A 27,620-nucleotide genomic window follows, 5' to 3' on the forward strand; every position below is an offset into this window, starting at 1 on the left:
TGTGGCTTCAGAATCAAACAATTCCTTCCCTCTGGGGAAAAAGGGAAGAGGCAGAGGTGGGGCACAGAGTACTCATGACCAGGATGTGATGTGTGTGTGTCTTAAAACTCCACACTGAATGCAAACACTGCATATTACAAACATGTACTAATAAAAAATACTAATTTCACTAGAAAAAAAAATAAATACATAGAGATAAAAGAAAGAAAGGCAGAAGAAAATATACCACCCAGCTCAAGAGTTTAGAACCAATTCAAGCAGCTAAACCAAACTTAGAGATGAAAGGTGAACACAGGACAAAGGATAAAAATTGGAGCTAAGACGGAGAGCTGAGGACCCCGCCCCGGGGAAGAAGATGTAGGGAACATGCTAAGTTAGACCTCGGCGGCCTCTCCCTGCTCCAAGCCGGAGAACAGGTGCCAGATAATGAGTCTTTGAATCCCAGCCTCTTCCCGCATTATAGCGGCTACATTAGGTAGAAATACTGCAGGCAGTCAGACAGGGCTCAGCCGTGGGAGGTCAGCACAGAAGCCAGCTGGAGGGCGTTCACTGAAGGCCAGAGAACTACTGACCTGTGTGCTCACTTCCCCTGGGAGGGCAGCAGTGATCGGTCTTCTCAGGGGCCACCAGGTGCTCTTAACTGACAGACCCTCCTTAACCCGGCCCTTGCGGGAGAGACCTTGTCTGTCCGTGGCTTTTGCTACGTGACTTGCTTCTCCGTACGCTCCTCACTGAATCAGTGTTACCCACACCCACCCTGTGATTTTCCATTGGATCAATATTAACTAAGCAACTATACTTGTAATCTGATCGATCAATCGATCGATCGATTGATCCATTATAGTTCTATCCCACTTTAAACCCTCCTCACCTCATGGCGTGGCTCAGTAAACACCCTTGAGAAGTGGGGTTGGGAGGCACCCTGCTTTCCAGGCCCCCTTCTGTCTCTCTTAGACAGAAACTTGCTTTCTCTCAATAAATCCTTCCTAGTCTTAACCTCTGTTGTTTCTGGAATTGATTCCAGGATGTCAGAGAACATGAGCTCAGCAGTTCAGACATCCAGCGGCTTGGGAGTTATGTTTCCCCTCTGGGACCCACGCTCTGCATGTAAGCTCAGGACAGAGACCCTGAGTAGGTCAGTCGGGTGGACAGTGGTATTTACATTGACATCCCCAGATCATCCGCCCAGAGCGCAAGACATCTGTCTTCAATTGTCTGAACAATACCAGTGCCGGTCTTTCTCCTCAGCACAGTGGGCCTTCTTTCCTGCTTTGGGTTGGTCTCCACTGAGAGCTTGTTATTACTATGCTTTCCTTTCTTTTGCTTTTTTCTTTGCGTTCTGGTTTTTGAGACAGTCTCTCAACATACAACAGACACAAGCCTCAAGCTCTCTGCATCCTCCTGCCTCAGCCTCCTGAGTGCGGGGACTCTAGGCGTGCACCCCACACCTGGTTTATTATTTCAGTAAACACTCTCCTGAGCTCTTTTTGCTCTCAAATTTATTCTTCATTCTGGGGAGACAAAGAACTGGAGTTTATTCACGATGAAATATTTCAGCTGCACCTTGGAGTCGCCTGGGAGTTTAACACACATTGCCACCTGGGTCCCAGGCCAGCAATTCTGATGTATTGGGGTGAAGTCTGGGCTTCCAGCATGCAGCCAAGCGTGGGCATCCGAGTGCAGGGAGGAGAAGGGTACACTGCTGACCCGTGAGAGGAGGAGCCCTGGGGGCTGCCGGGAAACACTGGCAGCTGAAACAGGTCCTGATCTTCCCCTCGAGCTTCAGCAAGGACTTGGCCCTGCTGGATTTTACACTCTGGTCTCCATTCCTGAGACACAGCCTGCTGGGTTTCAGGCTGGTGTCAGACTTGCAGGGGATCCTCCTGCCTCAGCCTCCCAAGTGCCGGGATCATGGGCACAGGCCACTAGGCCTGGTGCTCTGTTGTCTTAAGTCACCCAGTTTGTGATACTTTGTCCCAATAACCCAGGACACCCATAAGACACCCATTAGCTTTGTTTGGAGAAGCCCTGAGCTAGACTCATCCAGAGGCAGCCCATGACCAACCAGAGTTGAGATAATTAGAGACTTATTCTTTATATAATTTCTTTTATTTGTGGGAGGAAACACACATGAACAAACAGGCTCTCAAAACTACATCCTTCTGGGGTCCTGGGGGTGCAGGCTCCCTCTCTCTCTCTGTCAAGCATGCTTGAGTTAGGTGGGCAACATTTAAAAAAAATCTCAGCTTGTGTCCATTGTGGTGACACACGCCTGTCTCCACACTTTGGGCGGCTGAGGCAGGAGGATCACAAGTTTGAGACCAGCCTGGGGAATTTAGCAAGAGCCTGTATCAAAGGAAAAAAGGGAAAAGGTTTGGGGATGTAGCTTAGTATCCAGGCTCTAAATTCAACCCCAGTACCTCAAAAAAAAGTTCTAGAATTAAGAATTAGATAGCAGTGGTTGCACACAGTATAAAACACCTGTACGTTTCAAAATGGTGCATTTCATGACACGTGAATTATATTTACACTAAAAAAATATCAGCACAGCTTGAGTTTATCTTCTGAGCTTTACACGGAAGGGCTCTGTTTAGGAAACTAGCTCCAGTTGAAGGTGGCCTAGCTGCCTGCACCCCAACCTCCTGAACAGGGTACAGCTCCACTGCCCGTGTGTCTAGCTACTGAGGACCCTGCTTCCCTGCTAACGTGAAAGCCTGTGTCCTGACCACGTGGCTATAACACGTCATTGCAGGGCAGGAGCACTGGGACATGACGTGGGCTGTTTCTGCCCTTCACCCCAGCGGGGAGCGCCTGGGGTAACTGACATTGCAATGTGTGCTGTTTGTGGGCAGGGGACGGAGCCAGGGCCTTGTGCATCTTAGACAAGTGCTCTGAGCTGACCTGCAGCTTCAGCCCTATTTATCTTTTATTCTGAGCAGGGTCTCGATAAATTTTCCAGGCTGGCCTTGAAGTTGGTTGGGCTCCTTCTGCCTCAGCCTCCTCCTGAGTTTTCAGGTATGTGCTATCACACCCCTTGCCTGCTTGTGACTTTGGGGGAGTAGTATTTTCCTGGGCTGCGGTCTCCCCTCCTGCGAAATTGGGGCTTTGAGCTATGATGGCCTCCTAAGCCCCCCAACTATCAGCCCATCTTTTCTTTTCTTTTCGTCTTCTTTTTTTTTTTTTTTTTTTTTTTTTGGTCTTTTTGAGACAGGGTCTCTTTGTGCAGTTCAGGCTTGAACTCACTTTATAGCCCAGGCTGGTCTTGAACTTGAAATGATCCTCCTGCCTCAGCCTTTCGAGTGCTGGGATTACAGGCATGGGCCACCACACCGAAGGTCAATGGCGAGTTAGAGCCAGCTGAAGGGACTCACCTGATCACATTTTTGCTCCTCACTGAAGGCCACCAGGATGACAGAGACAAACAGATTCAGCACCACAAAGGTCATAAAAATGACACATGATCCAATTAGGAAGGAGCCAAGCACTGGGCTGGAGTCCAGGACCTGACGGGAAGAAGCCAGTGCCACTCCTGTGTCTTCTGTCCTAGCAGACACTCCCAACCCAGCCCTCAGAAGAACGCATGGTCCTCAGAGCTGGGCGCAGCTGGAGCCAGGAAGTCCCCTCTGCCAGGGGTGGGAGTGGGCTGCACCCCTGCCCCCCACTGCCTCCTCCAAAGCTAGCACAGCTGTGCTGGGAACATCCCCACCCAAGATCAGCCACACAGCACCCCCCATCCCACCCCCCGTGTAGCCACCAGCCCCTGGAGCTCTTCTGTGAGCAGGGCTCCCCAGGACGGGCTGCCTAAAGGAAGGGGTTTGTCTTTTATCTGTCCAAGATTGCCTTGGGTTTGCCAGGCCATGAGCCCAGGGGATGGGTGAGCAGGAAATAAATTTTTGATTTTGTTTGTATTTATTGGGGGGGAGGGGATGTGTTGAGGTGGCCTCACTCTGTACCCTCAGCTGGTCTCAAACTGGAGGTGATTCTCCTGCCTCAGCCTCCTGAGTGCTGGGATTACCAGCCGGCACCACTACACACCCAGTGATTTTTCTGATTTTCTCGAGGACTTGTAGCTCCCCACCCCCACCCGTTACCTCCTCATAGTTGAAGATTCCTAGCTGCAGGCTGATCATCGTTTCCAGTGCATCCAAGAGGGTTTTGTAGGAACGGAGTTTCCAACCAAATAGTAGGTTTGACTGCCATGGAAAGAGTCCTCATGAGCAGGGAAGGAAAGCCGCCGCCCCACCCAAGTGCTGCAGCCTGGCACTGCGGCCCGGGTCTCCCTGCCCAGGCCTGGCTCACGTGGACGGGTGTGCACAGAGTGTGTGCATACCTCTCCTCTTCATGGGCCCACACATGCAGACCATGTACGTGTGAGCTGCCCACACGTGGCACCTTGCACTCGGGTCACCTAGCTGACCCTGTGTGGGGCCTTGTGACACCATGCCTGGCTGGGCTGGGATACTTCCCACAAAACCTCCACAGAGCCCTGGTTTCGGAAGGTGGGGATGGAAGCTGGAGAGGAGCTGGGGGAGGCCCTGGCTGGGGGTGGTGCACAGCCAGGAGGGGGGTGAGGGGTCAAAGCTGAGTGGGGCTGAGCCAGAGGGAAGTCTGGACTTGCAGCGTTGGGGCACGTATTTGGGTGGAGGTCAGGATGTGGCAGGCTCAGGAGATGGTCTTCCCTGTCCTCACCACATGGTGAAAGAAAGAGTTTAAAGTCTTAGTCACAAGAGAGAAAGCATGTCACAGTACTGTCAGTGTCCAGTGCTGACTGCAGCAGCTCTGGTCCCGTGAAATGGGTGCCTTGTGTGTAGGGTGCCAGGTGCTGCTGTCTGTCTCCACCTAGCTCCAGGCCACTGGGGAGCCACTCAGCCACCAGCACGGAGGGAGTTGCCATCCCTCTAGGAAGTAGCCCTGAGGCTCCCGAAGCAGGCCCAGGATGGCACGGGGCCTCCATCGGGGCATCGGCCCTTCTGCTCACAGCCCATTCCGCCTGCCTCCTGCTCGGCTGAGCCCTCCACCCTTGCCATATGAGGAGGCCAGTGCCTGAGCTCCCTGCTAAAGACTCAGACTCAGAAGAGCCCCTTTCCCCTAAGCTCCCGGAGCCTCCATAACCCTGACTGTCCACTCCACACCACCAAGCACCTTGGGCTTCCGTGGAGAGCAGCCCCGGGGTTCCCACAGGGGCCACCTACTGTGATAGAATAAGCCAGGAGCATGATCAGGATGACGATGAGGAAGCCCGAAATGTCACCCCAGGCTCGGCGCAGGGCCGACGTGATCGTGTTCATTTTGGGGTTCAGCCTGAGCAGATGCCAGAGCTTCACGGTGGACAGGAGCACCAGGAAGGCAATGATGTATCCGAGGGCAGCGTCAGCCGCTGCTGTCTCACTGAAACTGACCCCGCTGAGGGGCAGATGGGGAGGGAGGGTTGGGGACAGGGTCTCACTGTGGAGTCCAGGTCGGCCCCGCTCCCCGGGGTGCCTCCGCCTCCCTAGTGCTGGGGTCACAGGCAGGGGCCCCCACTCGGAGCTGCCTCATTTGCTTTGACGCGCGTGAACTGTGAGATGGAGCAGCCTCTTCAGCTCCACTTCACAGATGGGGACAGAGAGGCGGCCCAGGGTCACACACTGTGCCGAACACAGCGGGACAAGCTGAGGCAGGGGAGTGCGCAGAAGCTCCCCTTCCTGCCCAGCGTCACACCTTACTCTCCGTTCTCCTCTCAGGTCTCTGTGGGACTGCATTGTTTGTCACTTGCTTGTTTGTTTGTTTTGAGTCCCCTTGCTCGGGCTGGCTCCCGACTTGAGATTCTCCCTCCTCCGCCTCCCGGGCAGCCGGGCCTGCAGGCGTGTGCCACGGTGCCCGGATGTTTTAAGCTTGGCTTACTTTTCTGTTAAAGCAAGCATTAGTCCCCTCCCACCACACGCGTACTGGGACCTGAGGCTGGGGCCTCAGACACGCTAGGCAGGTGCTCCGCACTCAGCTGCCGCGCTAGCTCCTGCCTCTACATTTAATGCAGTCCTAATATTAAAAGGGTCATTAAAAAGGACAGGCCTGTGTCTACTGACATGAAAATAAAAAGTTATAGAAAAGTGTTACAGGCTATCAAGTTTGTAAAAGCATTTAATATATAGAAATAATTTGTTATACATTAATATAATGTTTTTATATATATTTCTTACTATATATTTCAGGACCTAACTGTAAGAACAGCTCATCTATGCTAATAAAACTAAGTTTACAGGTTTCTGAAATAAACACAAAACTCTGGTTAGTTGATTAACCAGATTCAATCGAAGTTAAGTTGCAGGCTTAACTGTGCTCGGCTTTGCATGGGAGCATCTCAGGTGAGTCCTCGCCTGGCATGAGCAGTGTCCTTTGTTTAAGAGCCTTATCCCAAGAGCCACAAGAAGAGAGGACGGAAGGAAGGAAAGAGGGAAGGGAGGAAGGGAAAAAGATAAAATGAAAAACAAAAGGAATTCACATTGTACCCAGGTTTCTGTTGAAGCCGGCAAGATTCCTTTTGTTCTCTGTAAGTCGGTGTAGAAATGCTGGCCATTAAGCCAGGCGGACGGCGCGAGGAAAAGCTCCCTTTAGCAGGGAGAAAGCTGCTGCCTCCTAAGAGCCGGTTAGTGCCACTTCAATATTGTTCTCCCTGCCCGTTCAGCTAAAACTCTGGAAAACCAGGATGGGTCCAGGCAAGGTCACCAGGTCTGGTTGGCCTAAGCAACCCGGAGCAAGCCAGGCTCACTGCAGCCCGCAGCTAGCTGTGCTCAGAGATGCTGCGCCACCCTTTGTTTCTGAGCATGTGACTGGGCAGTGGAGCTGAGCATGTGCAGAGATGTGCCCGGGCCCCTGCTCTCCTGTGTGAGTGGGGACGCCCCTGCTGAGAGCCCCTTGTTTGCTCAGGGCGCGCTGCTCTGCACACAGGTCACAAGCCTTTCTCTACCCCATTATCACTGGCTTTGGTGCCGTCCAGATGCAAACGCCCCGCACCCGGTTATCAAATGAGAGCTCTGCTGGGAACTTGTTCCACAGCTAGAAAAGCCAGTCTGTGTGGATGTCAATCAAACATGGCCAGGTGTGTGGTAAGGCACACCTGTAAGCTGAGGCAGGAGGATCACTGTGAATTCAAGGCCAGCCTGGTCCACATAGTGAGACCTTTCTCAAAAAAAAAAGGAGAGAGAAAAAAAAAAAAAACTGACATTTTCTGATCATAAAGCGGGCTGGGCCAAGGACTTAGCAGCTGGGCCTGCAGATGCCTAATGGATGAACAAAAGCAGGACAGAGCCCAGCCCCTGCCCCGCCCCTGCACAGAGGCATGGTCAGCATTCATGGAATGTCTGTGTTACAGGTTCGTTTTGGTTTGGTTTGGTTTCGTTTTCTGCCTTTTTGAGATACGATCTTCGTATGCAGTACAGGCTGACCTTGAACTTACTGTGTAGCTCGAACTCATGGTGCTCCTCCTGCCTCAGCCTCCTAGTGCTGGGCCCAGCCCTGTACAGGTGTATTAGCCTCACTTTACCAAGCCTGTCTCATCCACTTCTAGACTGAAAACACCAAGAGAAGAGAAAAGTCACTTTCAGGATTTGCCAGGCTATCACTTTGCCAGTTTTTACAGCCTCCAGGGCCAGGGTCCAGGCCCTCCAGAGCAGTATCCACAAGTTTGAAGTCATTGTCCTAAACCTGAGTCACCTGGACCCCAGGAAAAGCAGAGCCGGGCTAAGGGATCGATTTCCCCGTGGTGGGCCTAAGGCAGCCTTGAGGGAGACAGCTCTCCAGAGCCTGAGAGCCAGTCCTGAGACACCCATCACCCGGCCGCACCACCAGGAAGACCTGCATGGCCGGCTGTGCCTTGGTTTCCCTTTTCTATAAACCCCAGAGCTTGGGCCAGCCCCGCAAAGACAGATCCTGAGCCTGGTTCCCTATGCTTCCCGGCACAGCCCCTGTGATGGGAGCTCCTCTGCCGCTCTTCCCCACAGTCCGGGGCCTTGACTGACCCCAGAACTGATCCCAGAACTTCAGTGACTGGCCGGGCACGGACGAGGGTGGCTCCAGCGGCGTAGCCTGAGGTCCCTCATGTGTCACCTCCAGCAGGTTCGACACAGTTGCGTCCTAGTGTGGGGAACCACCCAGGTGACCCTCCTTAACTCGCCTTGAAAAGAAGAGCAACTGTCTCCATTTTGGGTAAACCTGGCCCTGTCTCCGTGTGTTGATATGCACAGAGCTGGTTGGGCTATTTCTTATCACTTTAAGCAATGTAAACGGGGCTGGCTGAGGAGCTGATGTGTCACCTCTGAAGCAAAGTGACAGGTCAGTGTCACCCTGCCAGTGACTCCCCAGATCTGTGGCTGAGCTGGGCAGGATGGGAAGCCGTGCTCCACACTGTCAGCTGGGACTGGGCCTCGAGAAAGAGGCTGTAACTACCCAGGACAAACAGGACTGTGCATCAGAACTGAAGCACCAACCCAGGCTGTTAGAAACTACCTCAGACGTTGTGCAGCTGCTCTCTCTGCATTTCTTGCAGGGGTGATCTCAGCCCTCCTGCCTAGCTCGGCTCACAGTAGTCATGGCAGTCACGTATTCCCTCCACTCTCACCATCACTTGTCCCTGAGCCACGCCCCTCATGGAGAATAAAACCAGGAAGAGGGGCTCTGGGTCAAGGCTTTTGTTCCAGTGAACCCCATCTTGTCTGGGCTTAGGACCCCTTGGCTCCCCACAACTGTGTCTATGTCTCAGTGTCTTTATGCTCACCATGGGTTGCACTGGAGTGATTGATTGGAATTCACTCACTACACTTCTAGTAACTGCTCCATGGGATGACACATATAAACCTTCCTGGGCCTCGTGTGACAAGGGTGGCAAGGGGTTCAGACCTAGAACGCAGCCCTGCATCCCCGGGCAGTGATCGGCAAGCTACTAGAAAGGGCCAGAGAGTTCTGCCACCGTGACTCCATCTGCCACCGCAGAGGGAGGGCAGCCACAGACAGTGCGTGTGCAAACGGCTGCGGCAGAGTTCAGTAAAGCTTGATTAACACCACCAGGTGTTAGGGGCAGAGCTGGCGGGGCTGACCCACTTCTTCCCCTGCCGACCCCTTCCGGAGCTAAAGCACCTTTAGGTGTTTGAAAGAACTGCCTTGCCTAGCTCACGGTGAGTTTGAGGCAGGTCTTTTTTGTTTGTTTGTTTTCTTTTTTAGACAGAGCCTTGCTGTGTGGTACAGGCTCGTCTCAAACTCGTGATCACTCTCCTGCCTCAGCCTCCCGAGTGAGTGCTGGGATTACAGACGTGCACCACCACGCCCGGCAAGGTAAGTCATTTCAGGTCTCAGAGAATGCTAGCAATCCCGAGGTGTTTCTATCAATGGAGGTGTCTGGAGAGGGGAGAGTTTGTGTCTCGTGGGTAATACGGCATCGGTTGAGTGGTTTGTTGCACGAATGAGATGGCGTTAGAGTGGATCAGGGAGAGTTCAGATTCTTTTTTTGTGTGTGTCTGTGTCTTTTTCGGTACCAGGGATTGAACTCACGACGACACACTTGCAAGGCAGGCGCTTATGCCGCTGAGCTAAATCCCCAGCCCCGAGAGTTCAGATTCTGAGTCCTGCGCTGCCTCACGGTGACCCTGCCCAAGAACTCTGACCAGTGATTTCCTCCTCTATAAAGAAGAGGACGAAGAGACAGGAGATGCTGATAGTATCATTTCTTGGCAGTCTGGAGAAGACAAAAGTAAATATATTCTTAAAGTGCTGCTCTAGGCTAGGGCAAAGCTCGGTGACAGCATACATGAGGCCTGGGTTCGATTCCCACTGGAAGTATGACTGCCTCACCTCAAGCAATAACTCGATGAATATAAGATCTCACCTATAAAAGCTGAGAGAAGGACACAGTGATCAAGGTGAGCCCTGGAGCCTGGAGCCGTGCAGTCTACATTTTACTTACTGATTTATTTATTGTTTTGTTTTATTTGAGACAGTCTCAGTACACAGTGCAGGCTGGCCTTGAACTTGCTTACGTAGCCCAGGCTGCCCTGGAACTAACTCATGGGGATCCTCCTGCCTCAGCCTCCTGAGTGCTGAGATTACAGCTGTGTGCCACCATGGCCACAGCCTAGACTTAAATTACTTCTCTGCCACATTTAGCTGTGTGACTTTAGAGAAGTCTTACGAAATTCCCGAGCCTTGGTCTCTTTGGTAGAAATACGGTAGTGATGACATCTGCCTTTAGTGGTTTCATTTTTCTTTTTGTCATGGAGAATTAAACCAGGGCCTTTGCACTGAGTTATAGCTCAGCCTTTTTAAAATTTTGAGACAGGTCTTGCTAAGTTGCCTACACTAGACCGCAACTGCAAATTCTCTTGCCTCAGCCTCCTGAGTGCTGAGCTCTAGTCATGGGCCTGCATACGTGTTCCCCTTGCAGGGCTGAAGACTGAGCCCAGGGCTTTGCACACGCTAGGCAAGTGCTCTACCGTTGAGCTCCGTTCCCCCACCCTTTCCATTTTTTATTCTGAGATGAGGTCTTGCTAAATCATCTAGCTGGCTGCCAACTTGCAGTCCTCCTGCCTCAGCCTCCCAGGTAGCCGAGGTTACAGCTAGGCATCACCTCACTGGCTTCCCTCTGTCAGGTCGTACAAACACAAGACATTGACCATGATGTCTAGCATACCCTGCCGAGCACCTAGTGGACGCTTGATAAATGGTGGCAGAGGTGGGCTTGCTGGGCACTAGTGCTTGCGAGAGTGCGCCCTGAAGCTGAGAGGGACCTCAGCAAGGTGCCACACAGCCCTGCATTGCAAACATCAGATACTGTTTTTGTTTCTTGAGTCAGGGTCTCACTATGCAGTTCAGGCTGGTCTCAGATTCACAGTGATCCTCCTGCCTCAGCTTCCCGAGTACTCGGCTAGCAGGCGTGCACCAGCATGCTTGGCTGCAAACACCAGCAATTGTTCTGTTTTAAAGTCTTCTGCAGACCGGATGTGGTGATGCCTGTCTGTAATCCTAGCCCTTAGGAGGCTGAGACAGGAGGATCACAAGTTAAGGCCAGCCTGGGCAGCTCACCAAGATGCTATTTTATTTTTTAGATATAAACCATAACACCTTACTTGGGGAATTTTGTCTTAAACTGTGTTTTCAAGTTGACTTATCCTCAACCTCCATACTAATCTGTTAATCTATGCAGTCCACAGTTTTCAGATGTTAGTTCCGTTTAAAAAAAAAATATCTTCCACATCTCATGAGGTTTATATTTTCCTTTAACTACTTTAGCATCCTGATTGGTTAACTTCTTCATCTCTGTTAGGTTTCCACTGGTGATTCTGTTCCTGCTTATCTGTCCCATGTTCCTGTTGGGGGCCCTCGGCAGCAACTTCCTAATTCAGTGCAGGAGTTGTGTTCTCAATGTCCTTTTACTGAGGTGTTATGAGTTTCCTATTACTGTGTATCTCAATTCCATAGTCTTCTTTAAGAGCATTGGGCTTTATTCTAGAAGGCAAGATGAGCCAGACCCTATTTCAGAATAACATGTAAATAGTTAAGGTGGTGCATGCCTATAATCCCAGAACTCAGGAGGCTGAGGCAGGAGGATCGCTGCAAATTCAAGGCCAACATGGGCTCGATAGTGAGTTCAAGGCCAACCTAAACTACGAGGGCCAGTGAGACTTCCAGAGCCTCCTGCTGACCTTGGGCCTCAGAGAGAACCAAGGGCGGGCCAGCAGAGGTCCAGGGACTGGGGACAGGGCCACTTACTCTGCCCTGTGCTTCCGATAGCGCTGGAGGTCCCGCTCCGCCAGGACAGCCCTCTTCACAAACACCGCCAGGGCGCTCCAGCTGGCCAGGATGATGGCCAGTTCCAGCAGGTTCCACTTGCTGCGGAAATAGCGCCACTTCTGCCTCCGCACACGCTGGCCCTGGGGAGGAAGGAGCAGAGGCTCCGTCCAGGCTGGTGGCCGTAAGTGTCCCCCACTGGAGGCTCCTCTCCCTGCCAGGAGGGCCTTATGGCCAGTGTCAGATCAGGCAGGCTCTGAGGCCCTGGCCCCTGGTACACACCCCACTGCAGGATTTGTAAGAATAAATCCAGGGTCAGCCATCCAGGTGGCAAATGCCTGCAATCCCAGCCCTGGGGAGGCTGGGGCAGGAGGGTCCCTGTGAGTCTGAGGCCAGTGTGGGCCCCAGAGGGAGAGGAAGGGTGTGGTCCGGCCCACGAGCCCACCTGCACCACCATGTAGTAGAAGAGGAAGACGAAGTACAGGAGCTCGGCTGCCACCACGAAGGGGTGCCAGCCGTCGGGGAGCAGGAGCAGGCGGAGGCTGTGCAGGGCCGCGTGGGTGGAGAAGGTTCCTGGGGGCGGAACGGAGCATTCATCACCCGGGTCCCCTCGAGCTGGGAGCCCTCCTGCGGGCTGGCGGCCAGAGAGGCCGGGATCCTCAGACACAGAGACTCGAGGGCCTGAGGGTGACGTGTGGTGTGCGGTGCCCTGGAGCACCCCCGAGACGGAGGCGGGCATTATGTGCTGCCCAAGTACACTGAGAAAGCAGATTTTAAAAGGACTCCACCGGAGCCGGGCGTGTGGTGGCTCATGCCTGTAATCCCAGCACTCGGGAAGCTGAGGCAGGAGGATTGTGGTGAGTTCGAGACCAGCCTAGGCTACAAAGTGAGTTCAAGGCCTGAACTGCATAGCAAGACCCTGTCTCAAGAAGACGAAAAAATAAAATTAAAAAAAAAGAGAGACATCACGAGGAGTCTGTTCACCACCACCAATATGCCTGATAACCCAGCCTCTTTCTCTTACTTTCTGCAGTGATTCTGGGGTGACAATGTTCCAAACCATTTTGACAATAAGGCCTGAAGACAAGTCAGCCCTACAGTGACCAGAGGAAAGGACAGAAGCCATCAGAGTCCCTGACTGTGGTCTGTGGTCACGGACTCAGCAAGGCCAGGGACCCAATCTCGACCTCTTCTGTGCAGAGACACAATTCAGTCAGATGTGGTTTTGGACACATTATTTAAAAACCCCCTCTTTGAAGAGCAGAAAGGAAGCAGGGTGTGGCTGTGCCTGTCTGTGGTCCCAGCACTCGGGAGGCTGAAGCAGGAGGATCCCTGTGAGTTCGAGGCCGGCCTCAGCTGCGTGAGTTTAAAGCCAGCCTGGAGTTCACAGTGGGGCCCATCTCAAAAAGATAAAATAAAAAGGAAACAAAGAAAAGAAAACGTCCCAAAATGTGCCAAGAGGAGATCTAAAAATGTAAAAATAAACTAAAGAACGATTTGAGAGAAGCTGTGACCTTGCCAAACCTTGGGGGAGATGAAAGCTATTCACCACCCAGATGTTATGTATTGCGAGCTGGGGACGGAACCTTGACATGCTAAGCGCACTTTAAAGTGATATTCACTTTATAATTAAAATGTAAGTTAATGTATTTTGAAGGTTCAGTTCGAGCCAGGCCTGGTGGCACACACTGCCATCTCAGCCCTCGGGAAGCTGAGGCAGGAGGATCCCTGTGAGTTCGAGGCCAGCCGGAGCTGTATAGCGTGTTGAAAGCCCAGCTGAACTGCATAGCGAGATCCTATTGCAAAAAACCAAAAGAATTAAAAAAAAAAAAAAAAGAAAGAAAGAAAAAACTTCGGGGTGTAATGAAAGGGTGCCGAGTGGTAGACAGGGGGCACACTAGCTGCACAGGCTGTCAGCGACGGTTTTTGAGGCTGGTTAGCATTTTATGTACCTGCTTGCTCATTTCCTAAGGTCCTGGGATGGAACTGGACCTCCTGAGTGCTGGCCAGCACCTGCTGGTCCTGACTGTATTGTGCTTTTGTTTTGAGAAACCATCTTTCTGTTGCCCAGGTGAGACTCCACCTTGGGATCCTCTCGCCCGGCCTCCCAGTAGCTGGAATTACAGGTGTGTATGTGTGTGTGTGTGTGTGTGTGTGTGTGTGTGTGTGTGTGTGTGTGCGTGTGCGCGCGTGTGGGTGTGTATGGTGCACTTCCGCTGTGGATTGATGGGCAGGCTGTAAACTGTCTTTCAGGTGACCCCATTTGTTAGCAGGTCCCCTCTCCTTAGCCTGCACCCCACCGGCAGCACAGTGGGGAGCTCCGGCTAAGGACAGGGCTAAGCTCAAGGCCTCCAGCTGGGTCCCACTGGGGTGACTTGCAGGACTCAGAGTCCTGGAAGAGAGGGCCCAGCCTGACCCCTCATTCCCCAAACAGCTCTTTGCCCTGGTTCCCTGGGTCCCGCTGGGCAGCAGGGATGTGTATGGGGGGGGGGGGCTGGGCCCACCCAGGGCCCACCCAGCGCTCACCCAGGCCGCTGGTCTCCAGCGTGAGTGTGACCACACAGAAGAGGTTGACGTTGGCGTTGTAGACGGTGAACTCCACGAACACGGCCCTGGTCCGGGTGTCCAGCCAGGCGTGGTTAAAGAGATACTGGAGAACTCTGTGGGAGAGAGGGGTGCTTGGGGCACCTCTGTCCCATGAAGGGCCCCTGTCCCCCAGGTTTTGGACAAATCCAGGGTTTCCTGTCTCAGACGCCCCGGGAATGACGCTGAACCCTCCAGCCCTTCCCACGGACACGGAGGAGCTCGCTCCCGCCCTGCTTTGGAGCACGTGGCTTCCCTTTGTGCAGAGGAATCGAATCAGCCTCACCTGGACGCACTCTGGCGCTCAGTCCCCAAAGGGACCACGTAGCCCCCTCCGGGGTACAGAGCGAGCCTGCCCCACGTCGGGTACCCTCGAAGCTGGCTCTGGCTCTGGTAGCGCCAGGCCAGGGGAAAGTGGTCACCGCTGTCGGGGGCAGAGGCGTTCCAGTCTTCCCCGTAGTCCGCCCGGTCTTCCTGGTCCAGCGAGTATGGCGCGCGGCATCCACTCAGGGAGGCTCGAAGCTGTGGGGCCAGCAGGCAGGAGCCGTCCCGGACCCTCACCTGGCGAATGTGGGCACTGCCAACCAGCTTGGAGTTCCCATCTGTGACGAAGCCTGTGAATAAATGGGGGGGGGGTAATCCCGCAGGAAGTCACCCCAGTGCTCTTCTTGGCCAGATGTGAAGGAGGACATCCTCGGGCCCAGCACAGAGAAGCCAGGAGGCAGCCAGCCGCGGACCACGTCCCCCAGAACCACCGTGCCCTCAGTGCCCGCCTGGCTGCAGCTGCGCCTGCCCTCGGCCTCCCATCCCGGGGCTCACTGTGCCCAGCCAGGCTCCTCTTCCGAGTCTTCCACACTGTCCCCTCCTCTCGGTCACCGCCACCCTGTCTTTGGTCAGCCCTGCGCCATCTCCCCAGCTCCTACTCAGCGCCCCTTGGGTTACTGTTTCTCAGTATGCACTTGCAGTGCCAAGTCTGCCTCCTCCTGGGGCGGGAGCGAGAGCTTAGCACCGCCTAGCTTCCTTCAGTCCCTGGCTCTCCTTCCCATCTGCAGAGTACTGTCTCCCTGTTTCCCATGATCCGCCTTTTAGTTTGCTTTTTAGTGATGTTTGTTTCAGGTTCTCCTAGGAGAGCAGGTGTGTGCTGAGACTTACTGATTTATTTCCCTTGAGGCGCCTGCGTCCCCTGCAGACAGCTCCTGGGAACGACCCCAGGCTTGTGTCCCTCCTCAGGCAGAAACTTCCTGACTCAAGGGCAGGGTGCAGACTTCTGAGCTCCCCTCCTTCAGGCTGCACCCCTGTCTCTGTCTCCTCCTGGGCCTCAGGCCTCCTGGACCCCAACCCTGCGCTGTGGCTGCACGGGTGCTCCTCGGTCCAGGAGCCTGTCCTGCTCCGCCGGCCAACTCTGCCTGTGTGCGAGCGCCTCTCCCTCACTGCCTGGGGTCCCCTGGCTGAGATCACTGGGGACCCACACCTGCTGGCAGCGGGCGCACGCCGGCGTGTACCTGGGTGTGGGCCGTACAGGTTGCTCAGGAGGGTGCTGTTGGCCCACTCGAAGAACTCTGGGAAGCCCAGCGGGTCGGCAAAGCCTCTGGCGAAGCTGCGCTCCAGGTGCCTGGTGAGGTGGAAGGCGCTGGGGTCCCTCTGGTTGTAGGCCGCCAGCAGCAGCATCCACAGGAAACCCAAGTACACTGCAAAGCAGGCACGGTGCGCCTGTCAGGCAGGAGCTGCCCGAGCCAAGCTCAGGAAGGGAGTGGATGGTCAGCCCGGCCCCGGCCTCTGGTAACCATGGACATGGTCCTGACAGAGACCACAAGGCCTGCTGTCGGGCTGCAAATCCCAGCCCTACCATTCCCCACCCATGAGGCTTTGCAGGTGATTCAGCCCCCACTGGCTCACTCCTGTCTGTGGAATCTGGGTGCTAATCTACGTAAGAGATGAGATAACAGCCCTTGTAAAGCACCCCAAGCAGACCCTGCCCGGAGACTGAAGTTTCCAATCCCTGGTACGGGAATTGGATCCAGAGCTTTTGCACTGATTGCATTCCCAGCCTGCTCCTTTTAAACAAAAAAAAATTTTTTTTTAATTTTGAGACAGGGTTTTTGCTTAATCGTTAAATTGCCCAGGCTGGACTCACACTTGGGGATCTTCCTGCCTCAGCCTTCCAGAGCGCTGGATACAGACATGTACCACTAGGCTGAGTTTGTGTTAGTGTTTCTTAAACAGGGTTTTTTTCCGGTGTGGCATCCACCACGTGGCATTTCAGAGGGTGCAGTAATGAAGTAGACGGGTGGGTTCTGGGCCTCGCGGAGCTGGCCTGACTTGCTGGAGACCGGAGTGTGATGCAGGAGACAGTGACGGGTGAGATGTGGCCACGCCCCTCCCTCCCCATGCTGCGCCTCCTGTCCTGATCTCCCCTCCCAAACAAGCTCCACACACCCCGAGCTGCTCCTCGGGACCCCAGAAGAGACACACCGAGGCTGGAAAGCTCTGGGCCAGAGGGCCAGGCAAAGTCTCACTGCAGACACAGTGATTGGCAGAGTGTTAAACACCAGAGGAGGCGGGTTGGGCTGGTGTTTGTCTGTTATGTCAACATGAAGGAGGCTGAGACAGGAGGGTTCTGAGCCGGAGGACAGCCTGGGCCAGGAAAGACCAGGAGGCAGGCCCTGAGGAGCCACAGCGGGGAGCCCGGACTTCCCTCAGGGCCTGCGAGGGCACCAAGGGATGGCCAGTGTTGGAGATGGGAACAGGGTGGTGCCCACCCAGGATTTCCGAGATGAGGGCCAGCGCCTTCTGCTCCTTCAGCCTGGCGGCTTTCATCTGCTCGATGGCGGCAGGTGGAGGTGGCTGGTAGACGCCCCTGCGGCTGTGTCTCCGAGCCCTGAAGACGGCACAGGGACCTGTGGAGGGAGGATACCGGGCAGTTCCTGGATACAGCAGGTGTGGGACGGGCCCTGCATCAGCAGCATGAGGACCCCGACTCCCCAGCATCCACAGGAGTTTCCACCGTGTCGTCCTGGCAGGTGCTGATCCAGCTGTCAGGGCCCCGTGTCCATCTGTCTGTACCACCAGGGCATTCCTCACCTCCCTCTTTACCCTCATTGTGAGCCTGCTTCACCCCAACTGCCCATGCTTAGTAACAGTATGAAGTGACATGTTCCGTCAGACCTCAGGGCCTTTGCACATCCCACTGTGCAAGTGCTTCTTTCCCCTGCCGCTCAGGGGACAGCTTAGATGCCCCTCCTGCCAGAGGCCTGCAGTGTCCAGCTCCTCCCAGCCTCGCTCTCCTCTCAATCACTGTGCACTCACTTTCCTATTAACGTCACCTCCCCTTAGGACCTATTTATTCCAGGAGTGGGACCTGTCAGCCCAGGCATTGCCAGGTGTGGTGGGGACCCTTCTGGGCTGCTGAGGCTGCTCTGAGTCAGGTCACAGTGGGGCTCACAGAACCCGCTAATCTCCCCGAAATCAACAGACTATGCGTGGTTTGGTGTGAGCTAAGCTAAGCCCGGCCGAGGTCACCACGTGGCACGGTGCCCGTGGGCTTCTGTTTGCGCCTGGTTTATTTCCCTGAAAGTCAAATCCATCTCAAGAAGGCCGCTTCTGTCTTGTTTGCTCCTGTGCTTCCGTTACGCTCTTCCTGTCCACACGCTCCCGGCCTCGGTGGGAGGAAGGGACCGGCCAGGGGTCCCGGACCGAGGTCAGTGTGCCTGGGTCCAGCCCGGCTCCCTCCACAGAACTCAATGCCATTTCAGATCTGCGGTCCGGGGGTCCAGCGGACAGTGGCCTTTTGCAGTCTACCTGCAAGCGGGCTCTTGCTAGTCTAAAACCCCAGGAGCTGAGTCTGAGGGCAGAGCCCCCTGCTGGGGGTGCGAGGGGAGGCCCTCTCCGGGCTGAAGGGGCTGGGGGTGTCACAGAGGTGGGGGGGAGGGTCGGGAGGAAGGCTCTGGGGGGCAGCAGGAGTCGTCTGCATCCAGCAGGGTGAGGGCTGCTGGGGAGCGCCCCACCCTGCACGCTGCTCAGCCCCTTTACCTGGGCCAGACAGGTGTCCCGGCAGGGGCAGCTCCATCTCCTCGTCCTCATCATCTGCTCTCTTCAAGACCATCGCAAAGAAAGCGGCGAAGCCCAGCACCTGCGGGCACCGGGTGTAGGAGCCCGAGTCCTCCCACCCCAGCCTGCTGCCCGCTGGCTCCCCCGCCCCTCGCCTCGATCCTCTGCCTGCGGAGGGTTAGGGGGTGGGGGATAGGGCAGCACCCGTCGCGTCCTGACCTTGAGGGGCTGGGTGACGAACACACTCTCCACCAAGGACACGGCCATGGACAGCAGCCACCGCAGGGAGCTGGCGCGCCCATAGTGCAGGCCATAAAGCATGGTGAAGAAGGCGGCCGTGCCGCTGGTGACCGCCACCAGGAGCCAGGCCACCAGGGCGCACCACCAGGGCAGGCCGCGCAGGGGCACACTGGCGCGGGGAGCCCTGCAGCGGGGATGATGGGCAGGTCACCTGCATGGCCTCAGCCAAGGTCCTGGCCGCTCAGGGCCTCAGTTTACCCTTTGTCAGCTGCCCCTACTGTGATGAGTACAAGTGGGTGTCTTGTTCAGGACCTGCCCTGTTTTAAATGCTTTCTCCCCATTTGCCCCGTGGTTACTTGGTTACCCTGCGCCCCAAAGCCTGCATCTTTAAGCATCTGGGCTGGGGATGTAGCTCCATGATAGAGTGCTTGCTTAGCTTGTGTCAGGCACAAGGTTGAACACCAGGTTAAAAAGTTATTACAGGCAGGCATCATGGAGCAGCCCTAGAGTCCCAGCACTCTGGAGCCCGAGGCCAGAAGATTGCAAGCTTGAGCCCAGCCTGGGCAACTCAGCAACCTGGAAATCCCGTCTCAGAAAAAAAGAGTAATAAAAAATCTCATTACAGAAAAATAATCAAAGCTGGGCGAGATGGCGCACTCCTGTAATCCTAGCACTTGGGAGGCTGAGGCAGGAGGATCGTAGAAAGTTCAAGACTGGCCTGGGCTACAGAGTGAGCCCAAGGACAGCCTGAACTGCATAAAGAGACCCTGTTTCAAAAAATACATTAAAAAATGATCAAGCACAGTGAACCCGCAGGCCTTCATCAAGTGATGCCCGCAGTGGTCACCGTGCTGTTGCAGATCCTGCATCCACCCTGCCCACGGGGAGCTGGAATATTTAAAAACACATTCCAGACACAATCACCCCCAAGTACTTCACAAGGCATCTCAAAAGTGATCATTTGCTTCCCCAGTTACCACACCACATCTACCAAATCAAGGATTCTTCTGCACCTTCTGATAATCTGCCCCCATATAAATCCCACTGCTTCCGAGCGGTCTCCCTCTGCAGAGGAAGCATGGAGACTCAGAGGATGAGAGGCCGATCTGCTGGCACACAGCAAGGAGACAGCACCCGAGAGAATGGTTACAAGCTGCACAAATCGTAGCCAGGCATGGGCCTGGAAGCCCAGCACTCAGGAGGCTGAGGTGGGCGGACCACAGTGAGGTCAGGCCACCCTGCCCTACATGGCTGGACCCTGTCTTAAAAAATGCACAGATCGTAAAGTGACCTGCAAAGGGCCGTGTCTGCCAGCTCGGGCCCTGATCACCCCCAGCCTCCCTGAGTGCTTGCAGCAATTCTAACCCTTTCTGCTGAGCATCTGGGGTACCCTTCTGGGGTGGCTTGAGGTGTCCTCTGGCAGGTCCCAGACAGGGCAGGTGCCCATGGGTCAGGGAGGGCATTACCTGGCACGGGCAGGGGCGGCCACCCCCAGGTGGCCTTTTAGGGTCCGCAGCTGCCCGAGTGCCCTGGCATGGTCTTGTTGCTGTGGGAAGCCGCGGGGTCCCAGCAGCTGCAGCTCCCGCTCCAAGTGCTCCAGCTGGCCATAGAGATACTGCCTGCGGGCGGCGTCCTTCCAGAGGTCCATCCAGGCTGCCTCAGGCCCGGGGCACTGGGTCCTCTCTGGGGGACAAGGGAAGAGTGATCAGCTGGTGCTGAGGGGCGGCAGACCGGTCACGGCCAAGGGGACAGCAGTCAGGCAGGCACCTCCAGCTCAGTGCAGGGGACCGAGGTTCGAGATCCCACAGCCCAGAGGCCTTCAGTGTTTTTCTTCTAGCCTTTTATCAGGGACATTTCCCAAATGACCCTGGACACAAAGGAAGGAGAAGAGCTTCTCCATCACCCCACGGCCATGGTGTCTGCCTTCCAGCCAACCTTACCTCATCTTTTTTCCTCCCTGGGAAAAAATTATATTTATTGTGTTTTTGAGACAGGGCCTCGATCTGCAGTTCAGGCTGGCCTCACACTCACTATGCAACCCAGGGAGGCCTCACACTTGAGGTGATCCTCCTGCCTCAGGCTCCTGAGTGCTGGGATTACAGGTGTGCACCTGAAAGTCCAGTTTAAAGGAAAATTTAGAAACAGTTTGTGGGGGCAAGTGGTCTCATTATGTAGTCTAGACTGGCCTTGAACTCCCCGTATAGCCCAGGATGGTTTCTAACTTACAATCCTCCTGCCTCTGCCTCTAAAACCATGTTTAAAATTATGGGGGCTGGGGATTTAGCTCAGCGGCGTAAGTGCCTGCCTTGCAAGCACGAGGTTGTGAGTTTGATCCTCAGTACCGATAATAAATAAATAAAAACAAAATTATGGAGGTAACACATCTGTAATATAAGGGGAAAAATTCGAACCTTTCCACTATTTCTTGTGCGTTTTAGGAGAATGCAGCCCATGCATCGGTGCCCAGGGAGGGACGTGCTGCCCACACCAGGAAGGGCTGGGCTCGGACCCGTGCTAATCTTCCCTGGGAGACCCCAGCAAGAGATGTGGAAAGGAGCCTCAGGCGCAGAGATGGCTGTGCGGGGTGGGGACAGGGTGAGTACAGCAGGCGGCCTCGACCCACCGAGAGAGGCAGACACAAGGCAGGACTCGCCCCCCAGCCGCCTGCGTCACCCCCTTCACCAAGGCTCCCTCACCCAAGCCTCAGGCAGAGCCCAGCGCCAACATCTTCTGTGTCTCAGGCTTGCAAGAATGTTTCAGAAGATGCCAGCACTGCCAGTCCTAAGGCTACCGACTGCATACCCGCTTGGTGTCAGGCTGGATACCTTAGAGATCCCACCCAGGCCTCACAGCTCGCCAAGCAGGGCAGCTGCGCAGCCCTGTTTTATAGACAAGGAGCCCGGGACTCAGAGAGGCTGAGCAGCTTTCCCCAGGTTGCACAGCTGCGATTGCAGCCGGGGACCCCAGGAGTCTATCTGTATCCCTAAGTCTTTAGCTGGGAATGCCACAGCACTCTGAGCAGAGGTGACCGTCTGCCAGGGTGACTGTCTTGGGCAGCCCTGTCCAGCCTCTTGCTCTCGACGAGGACCAGTCTGGAGCTGAGCCACTGGCTTAACAGTGCTTAACAGTGCTTAAACCCAGCCCACCAGACCCCGGGCTGCAGGGCGTGTCCATCACCAGGAGGCCCACGGAGTGACACTGCTCTGCGCTGGCAGCTGGATCTGTGTGGCACTATAGTTAGCTCCTAAAATGTCCCCAAAGAGTTGAAACCTTAGCCACCAGCCTGTGGTGCCACTGGCTTTGATTTGGTTTCTTGTTTTTTTTTTTTTTTCGGTAATAGGAATGGAACTCAGGACCTTGCACTTGGCAAGCAGGTGCTGTGCTGCTGGGCTGTGTCCCCACCCCTGTTCTGGGTCATTTTGAGACAGGATCTTGCTGTGCAGTTCAGTTGAACTCATGGTGATTCTCCTGCCTCAGCCTCCTGCGTGCTGAGATGACAGGCGTGCACCACCACGCCCAGCTTTTAATCAGGAGATTAAAGAGACCAGAGAAAAGGTTTCCAGCCTGAGGCTCACCTCTTTTGTCTGCCTCACCCCCCTGCCCCACGCTTCTGGAAACAGATCAGCTTAACTGCAGCCCTGACACTTTCCAGGAGGAGGAGCTGAGGCTCGCAGAACGGAGGTCCAAGGTCACAGAGTGGCCCCCAAAGAGCCTATCCCAGTGACGAGGGGGACAGTCCCCACCTCAAATGATGCAGCCAGGTGCAGGGTGAGCGCCAGGAGAGGCCGAGGGGCAGAAGGTGCTGACAGATGCCCGCACCCCTGGGTGGGGTAGGGGCTGAGAGGGACCAGGGGGAAGAGGAACCTAGGCCGGCTGATGTGCAGCTCGGCATCATGGGGATGGCAGGTGGCCATGGCGTAGACGGGAGGGGACTCCGCAGGAGCCCTCAACCCTCCCAAGCCCCTGCCTGAGCCTCCACCCAGCCCTGAAGCCGCAGCCCTTGGGCAGCATCGGCCAGTGCACACCTGTGACCGGCGCAGGCCCGAGGGCAACAGCCAAAGTGTCCGCTGTCCCCCCGGCTTCCTCCCGGTGTCCCCGTGCTGCTGCTGGGTTCTGAGGGTGAAGGATGTCTTCCGCCAAGGCCAGCAGTGCATTGATGTCCATCAAGCTCAGAGAGTCCCCGCCCAAGGCTGGCGCCGGCAGCCTCAGGGCTCCACACAGCAAGCTGACCAGTTGCTGTGTGTCCTGCAGGGAGACCGGGTGGGGACAGGACATGAGCTGTGGGCAAGGCGTGTGGCCCGGGCGTCACCAGCATCTGCGCTGGAGCCTCAGCTCTGCCCATGAATGTGTGGCCTTGACCTCCCCAGCTCCCGCTCTGTCACTGCCAACATCCCCCGGTCCGGGCGTGTTCCTAGGAGTGGGCACACAGCCAGCGCAGGGGAAGGTGCAGAGTAGCCGGGATGGTGGCCACGTCCACCGTAACCTCAGCTGCCTGGTGCAGCACAGACTCTCCGCCAGCCCAGCCAGCTCAGGGAGACCCTGTCAGGAGAAAGGGAGGAAGGCAGAAAGGGAGGGGAAGAAAGAGGGAGACAGAAGGGCTGGGATGCAGCTCCGTGGGGAGAGGGGCTGCGTGTGATCCCCGCCCACAAGAGGAAGGAGAGCACGGGGATCATGGGTACACACCTACCACCCCAGGATTCTGGGAGGCCGAGACAGGAGGATCCAAAATCTGAGCCTAGCCTGGGCAATTTGACAATTTAGCCATTTAGCAAGAGACGCTATCTCAAAATAAAAAATGCCAAGATCTGGTGACAGAGCTCAGTGAGCAGGCTCTGGGTTCATCCCCAGGACTGGGGAAAAGACAGCTGAGAGAGAGAGAGGCGGGGGAAGCACCACACCACGCTGGGGAGGCTGAGGACCTGCCTTGGTCACGGCTTCAGGTGTGACGGGGCCACCGTCCAGGGGCCGCGGGGCTGGGGCCGGGCCGGGGCTCCCAGCGTCCTGCTCCTTGGCGCCCCGAGGCCGGGCGTGGCGGAAGAGCTGCACGATCAGGAGGTTGATGGGGAACATGAGCAGGGAGCTCTCCAGCCCGATCATCACCTCCTGCCAGGTGAACTCGATGTCTCCTGGGGAGGAGGCGGGAGGGTCAAGGAGAGCCCCAGCCCCACCGCCCGGCAGCAGGTGGCCACACACTGCAGGACCAGCGGGATGCAGCTCCAGGAGGTCCCTGCCTGCTGGAGGTGCCTTCCTTTACCGGGGACCTGGCCACACCACGAGGTCTGTGCTATCAGTGTGACCGGGTGGCCCGGGCACATGGCATCAGCGTGACCTCTAGAGGCACAGAGGTCCAGGAGAGCCATGGTGACATCATTCAGCCACCAAGAGAACATGGTGTCCTGCGGCTGACGTCACCCGGCCACAGCCCTGTCCGGGACAACAGACAGCAGGAGTTACCCAAGTCCATCTTCTGCTCCGCGGGGTCCTTGGGGACGCCCCAGAACATGATGCTGGTCAGCATGGTGCAGAGCAGCATGGAGAAGCAGCAGGACACCCGCTGCACCCGCGTGAAGCGGCTCCTCGCTGAGCTGCTGAAGACAGAGTACCAGAGGTGGCCTTCCTGGAAGCCTGCGGACGTCCTCAGGAAGAACAGGTGGCTGCAGGTGGCAGGGAGAGAGAGCGGACCTCGGGAGACAGGAAGGGGCTGGGGTGAGGCACCGCCAGCCTGTAATCCCAGCACTCAGAGGCCGGGGCAGGAGGATCGCTGTGAGTTCAAAGCCAGCCTGGACTAAATAGCAAGAGGATTTGCTTAGACAGTACCTGAACTGCTTCCTGTCCTGCTCCGTGGCCACCGGAAACACCTTGTCGAGGACACAGTCTCCCACGTCGATGGACAGCCACGAGTTGCAGAGGAAATACCACTTCTGGCCCGTGGCCAGGTCGTGGACCAGCACCCGGCTCACATACCTGGAAGCAGGGACCCAGAATGCTGAGGACAAGGTGTTGGGGTGAGCCCTTCCCGGGCACCATGAAGGCAGCCTGCCTGCAGAGATGGCATGTTCCTTCTTTGGCCTTTGCTTGATCAGAATTGGAGCTGGAGTGGGGGGTAGCTCAGGCACCCAGCGGCAGAGCCGAGCCAGCTCCTCAGCAGGTGAGAACTGTGAGCCCCTAACTGTCTGGGCACCCAGCTAGGGCAGTGGCAGCCCTGAGTGGACAGAATCACCTGGGGGAGGCGCGTGTATGCACAGGGGACCCGAAGCTGTCACAATTCTACCTACACTGCAAGGCTGGCGTCTCTCTGGGGTTCAGGAGCCCTGCGGGAGACTCCTAACCTGAGTCAGGTCTCCTCGGCCTGGGCAGGACCTGGGGTCACCGTTCCTCTCAGCAGCTGCTTACCTGTTGTTGTTTTTGGTGTTTTGAGCAGGGTCTCACTATGTAGTTCAGGCTGCCCTCAGACTTGCAGCAATGCTCCTGCCTCAGCCTCCCGAGTGCTGGGAGTACAGTACACCCAGCCGGACCTGGGCATCCCAGTCTGATCTGAGACAGCTCCAGAGCTTGGGGGCTAGGGAGGGGCTGGGCTGGCACTGGCCTGCACTGCACAGGGCTCTCCCTCTCTCTGCCCACCCTCCCTGGCCTCCCTGCTGCCCACATCCACCTCAGCATCTGCTCCCCAGGAACCAGGCCCTGGCCGGGCACCCAGAGCCCCCATGTGCAGTCCCTCGGGTGCACGGGAGGCAGCAGTGTAAATGCTGCCTACTGTTGCGGGCCCATCAGACTGGCCTCTCCCACATGGGCCACTAGTGTTGGCCTCGGACATGGGGAGGAACAGAGTTCTGGGTGTACAGCTGGGTGACCTTGGGCGAGTCTCAGGTCCATGCTGCCAAGGGCAGGACTGATGCTGGACACCGAGCCTATGCCATTGTGGCTACTGATGGGCTGTGCGGAGCTGGCCCCGGGCCTCTTGGACCTCGGTTTCCTCATCTGTGAAATGGGGATCCCTGGTGTGCAGAGCGGGGGCCTCACCTCAGACTGCCTCCTCTCCACTCACCAGGATGGCCGGTCCCCTGAGTTGTCATGCCACAGCCGGAGGCTCCGCAGCTCCCCCAGGGGGGACAGGGTGGACAGCAGGAAGACATCCACGCCTCCGCGCTCCAGCCGGGGGGATGCAGGGTCTGCCAGGTGGTGCGGCTCGCTGTCTCCGTCCAGGCCATGCAGGGTGATGGTCACCTGAAATCCAGGGACCAGGGTGGCCATCTCCACGTGGCCAAGGAGCCCGCTGGCCTTGCTTCATGTGAGGTGGCTGAGACCAGCCAAGATGGCCCTTTGTGCGTCCCCCCCACACCTCAGACCTGCGCAGGGTCCCTTTCTGTTGTGTGCAGAGTTGGGGCACTGTCCAGATTCACAGCATGAAATCAATCACACTCGCAGAAAGTTTGACTTTTCAAACACTACCCTGATTGTTGATTGATAGACTGATGGTTTTTTGGTTTTTAAAGCCAGAGTCCACTGTCTGGTTCAGAGTGACTTTTGACTTACATAGCCCAGACTGGCCTCCAACTCATGGCAAATCTCCCTGCCTCAGCCTCCCACATGCTGGGATCATGTACTTGTTTGTAAGGGCTGCAGAGCAGGACCTGTTTGCCTCCTAACAGTTCCATTTTTAGCATCTCAGAGTGCCGAGCACTGAGCCGGGTGAACGAATGCCTGCTGCTTTGAACTACGAATTCCCAGGGCCCAGCCCCGCCCTGCAGGTGGGAATACCAGGAACCAGCCCCGGAGCGGGTGTCTACGCAGGCAGCGCTGAGGCGGGGCCTGGCTCCCTGGGTGTCATGGCAGACATCAGCCATGCCCGCTGCACCCTGGCCTCGGGAAGCAGGGCTCCTCGTCTACATCTGGCTGCCTCTTCCCCCAGAGTTTGCTTTGACCTTGAAGCTAAGGGCTGAGAAGGAACACTGGAGGGGCGGGGGCACCTCGGTTTCCTCCTCCCTTGCAGGGCGCCTCGGGCACTGCTTCTGAGCTCCCATGGGTGCTCACAGGGTGGCCAGCTCCGTCCTGTACCCTTTACTGCTGTCTTCCCTTCCCTGTGTGCTCCCCACTCGGCCCCTAGCACTCCCCGGGGTCCATGCCAGCGGAGCCCCTTGCCCGCCACGCCTGTGTCAGAGCTGGCCCCCGGGCAGCAGGTTTCCCACTCCCGTTTAATTATTTATTTTGGGGCTTTGGAGACAGTCTCCCTTTGTAGCTCAGACTAGCCTTGTAGTCCTCTTGCCTCAGCCTCCCGAGCGCTCCGGTACCTTTGAGGACGTGGCCGCCCCTCGCCGGTGTCCGGTGTAGACGGTCACCAGGTAGTGGTACTGGGCCAAGGGGTCGTTGTCCTCCAGCACTGTGATCTTCGCCTAGAGGAAGCACCGGGTTAGGGGAGCTTAGCTGTCACACGCAGGCAAGCACGAGCCGTCATTCACGCCAGGCACAGCAAAGCGGTTCAGGCGTGCTGTCGGCTCCTTCCAGCAGTGAAGGCTGCTCTGTCCAAACTCGGGCCTTGAACCTCTTGGTATACCCTGCGCGTCCTTGTCCACTTACCTACTGACCACTCCAAGCACCGCTGAGTCCAACCAGTTGAATAATTAATTATCAAATTGAATAAATTCGATAAAATCGTCATTTTACATTTCCTGTTATATTATCTTACAAAATTAACAAAAACGTGTATTGTGCTCATCCTGCATTTAAATAATTGAACTAGTATGTGGTTAAAAAGCCGAAAGCAATGGTCAGGGATTTAGCAAGCGCTAGGCTGTGAGTGTGATTCCCCAGCACAGAAAAAAAAATAAAAAAAGACTTTTTAAAAAAGGCCAAAGCTGAGGCAGGCGGATGGCCTTGAATTCAAGGCCAGGCTGGGCTACACAGTAAGTTCAAGACCAGGCAGAGCTACAAAGTGGCAAGACCATGTCTCAAAAAGCCAAAACAAAACACACACACACACACACACACAACACACACAC

At 55.9% G+C, this 27,620-nt stretch overlaps 1 protein-coding gene across 1 annotated transcript in view; it reads right to left on the bottom strand.

The window, feature by feature from the left end:
- Positions 1 to 2,127: 2,127 nt before the first annotated feature.
- LOC100724155 (polycystin-1-like protein 2) overlaps positions 2,128 to 27,620 on the bottom strand; it is a 58,795-nt gene continuing 33,302 nt past the window's right edge. The window contains exons 19-37 of the mRNA XM_063247704.1: positions 26,913 to 27,014; positions 25,670 to 25,848; positions 24,442 to 24,588; positions 24,079 to 24,278; positions 23,548 to 23,750; positions 22,650 to 22,869; positions 20,091 to 20,307; positions 18,604 to 18,808; positions 18,367 to 18,466; positions 17,097 to 17,234; positions 15,840 to 16,025; positions 14,624 to 14,951; positions 14,281 to 14,414; positions 12,200 to 12,327; positions 11,737 to 11,897; positions 5,193 to 5,403; positions 4,092 to 4,193; positions 3,372 to 3,503; positions 2,128 to 2,346 (exon numbers count right to left, since the gene is read on the bottom strand). Of these exons, the coding sequence (XP_063103774.1) occupies positions 2,308 to 2,346; positions 3,372 to 3,503; positions 4,092 to 4,193; positions 5,193 to 5,403; positions 11,737 to 11,897; positions 12,200 to 12,327; positions 14,281 to 14,414; positions 14,624 to 14,951; positions 15,840 to 16,025; positions 17,097 to 17,234; positions 18,367 to 18,466; positions 18,604 to 18,808; positions 20,091 to 20,307; positions 22,650 to 22,869; positions 23,548 to 23,750; positions 24,079 to 24,278; positions 24,442 to 24,588; positions 25,670 to 25,848; positions 26,913 to 27,014 (3,132 nt within the window). The 3' untranslated portion in view covers positions 2,128 to 2,307. The remainder of the gene's footprint in view (positions 2,347 to 3,371; positions 3,504 to 4,091; positions 4,194 to 5,192; positions 5,404 to 11,736; positions 11,898 to 12,199; positions 12,328 to 14,280; positions 14,415 to 14,623; positions 14,952 to 15,839; positions 16,026 to 17,096; positions 17,235 to 18,366; positions 18,467 to 18,603; positions 18,809 to 20,090; positions 20,308 to 22,649; positions 22,870 to 23,547; positions 23,751 to 24,078; positions 24,279 to 24,441; positions 24,589 to 25,669; positions 25,849 to 26,912; positions 27,015 to 27,620) is intronic.

This window comes from Cavia porcellus, unplaced genomic scaffold (genome assembly GCF_034190915.1).
Source record: "Cavia porcellus strain 051 isolate PalLab524CR breed Dunkin Hartley unplaced genomic scaffold, mCavPor4.1 scaffold_4, whole genome shotgun sequence".
In the NCBI taxonomy this organism is placed as follows: Eukaryota; Metazoa; Chordata; class Mammalia; order Rodentia; family Caviidae; genus Cavia; species Cavia porcellus.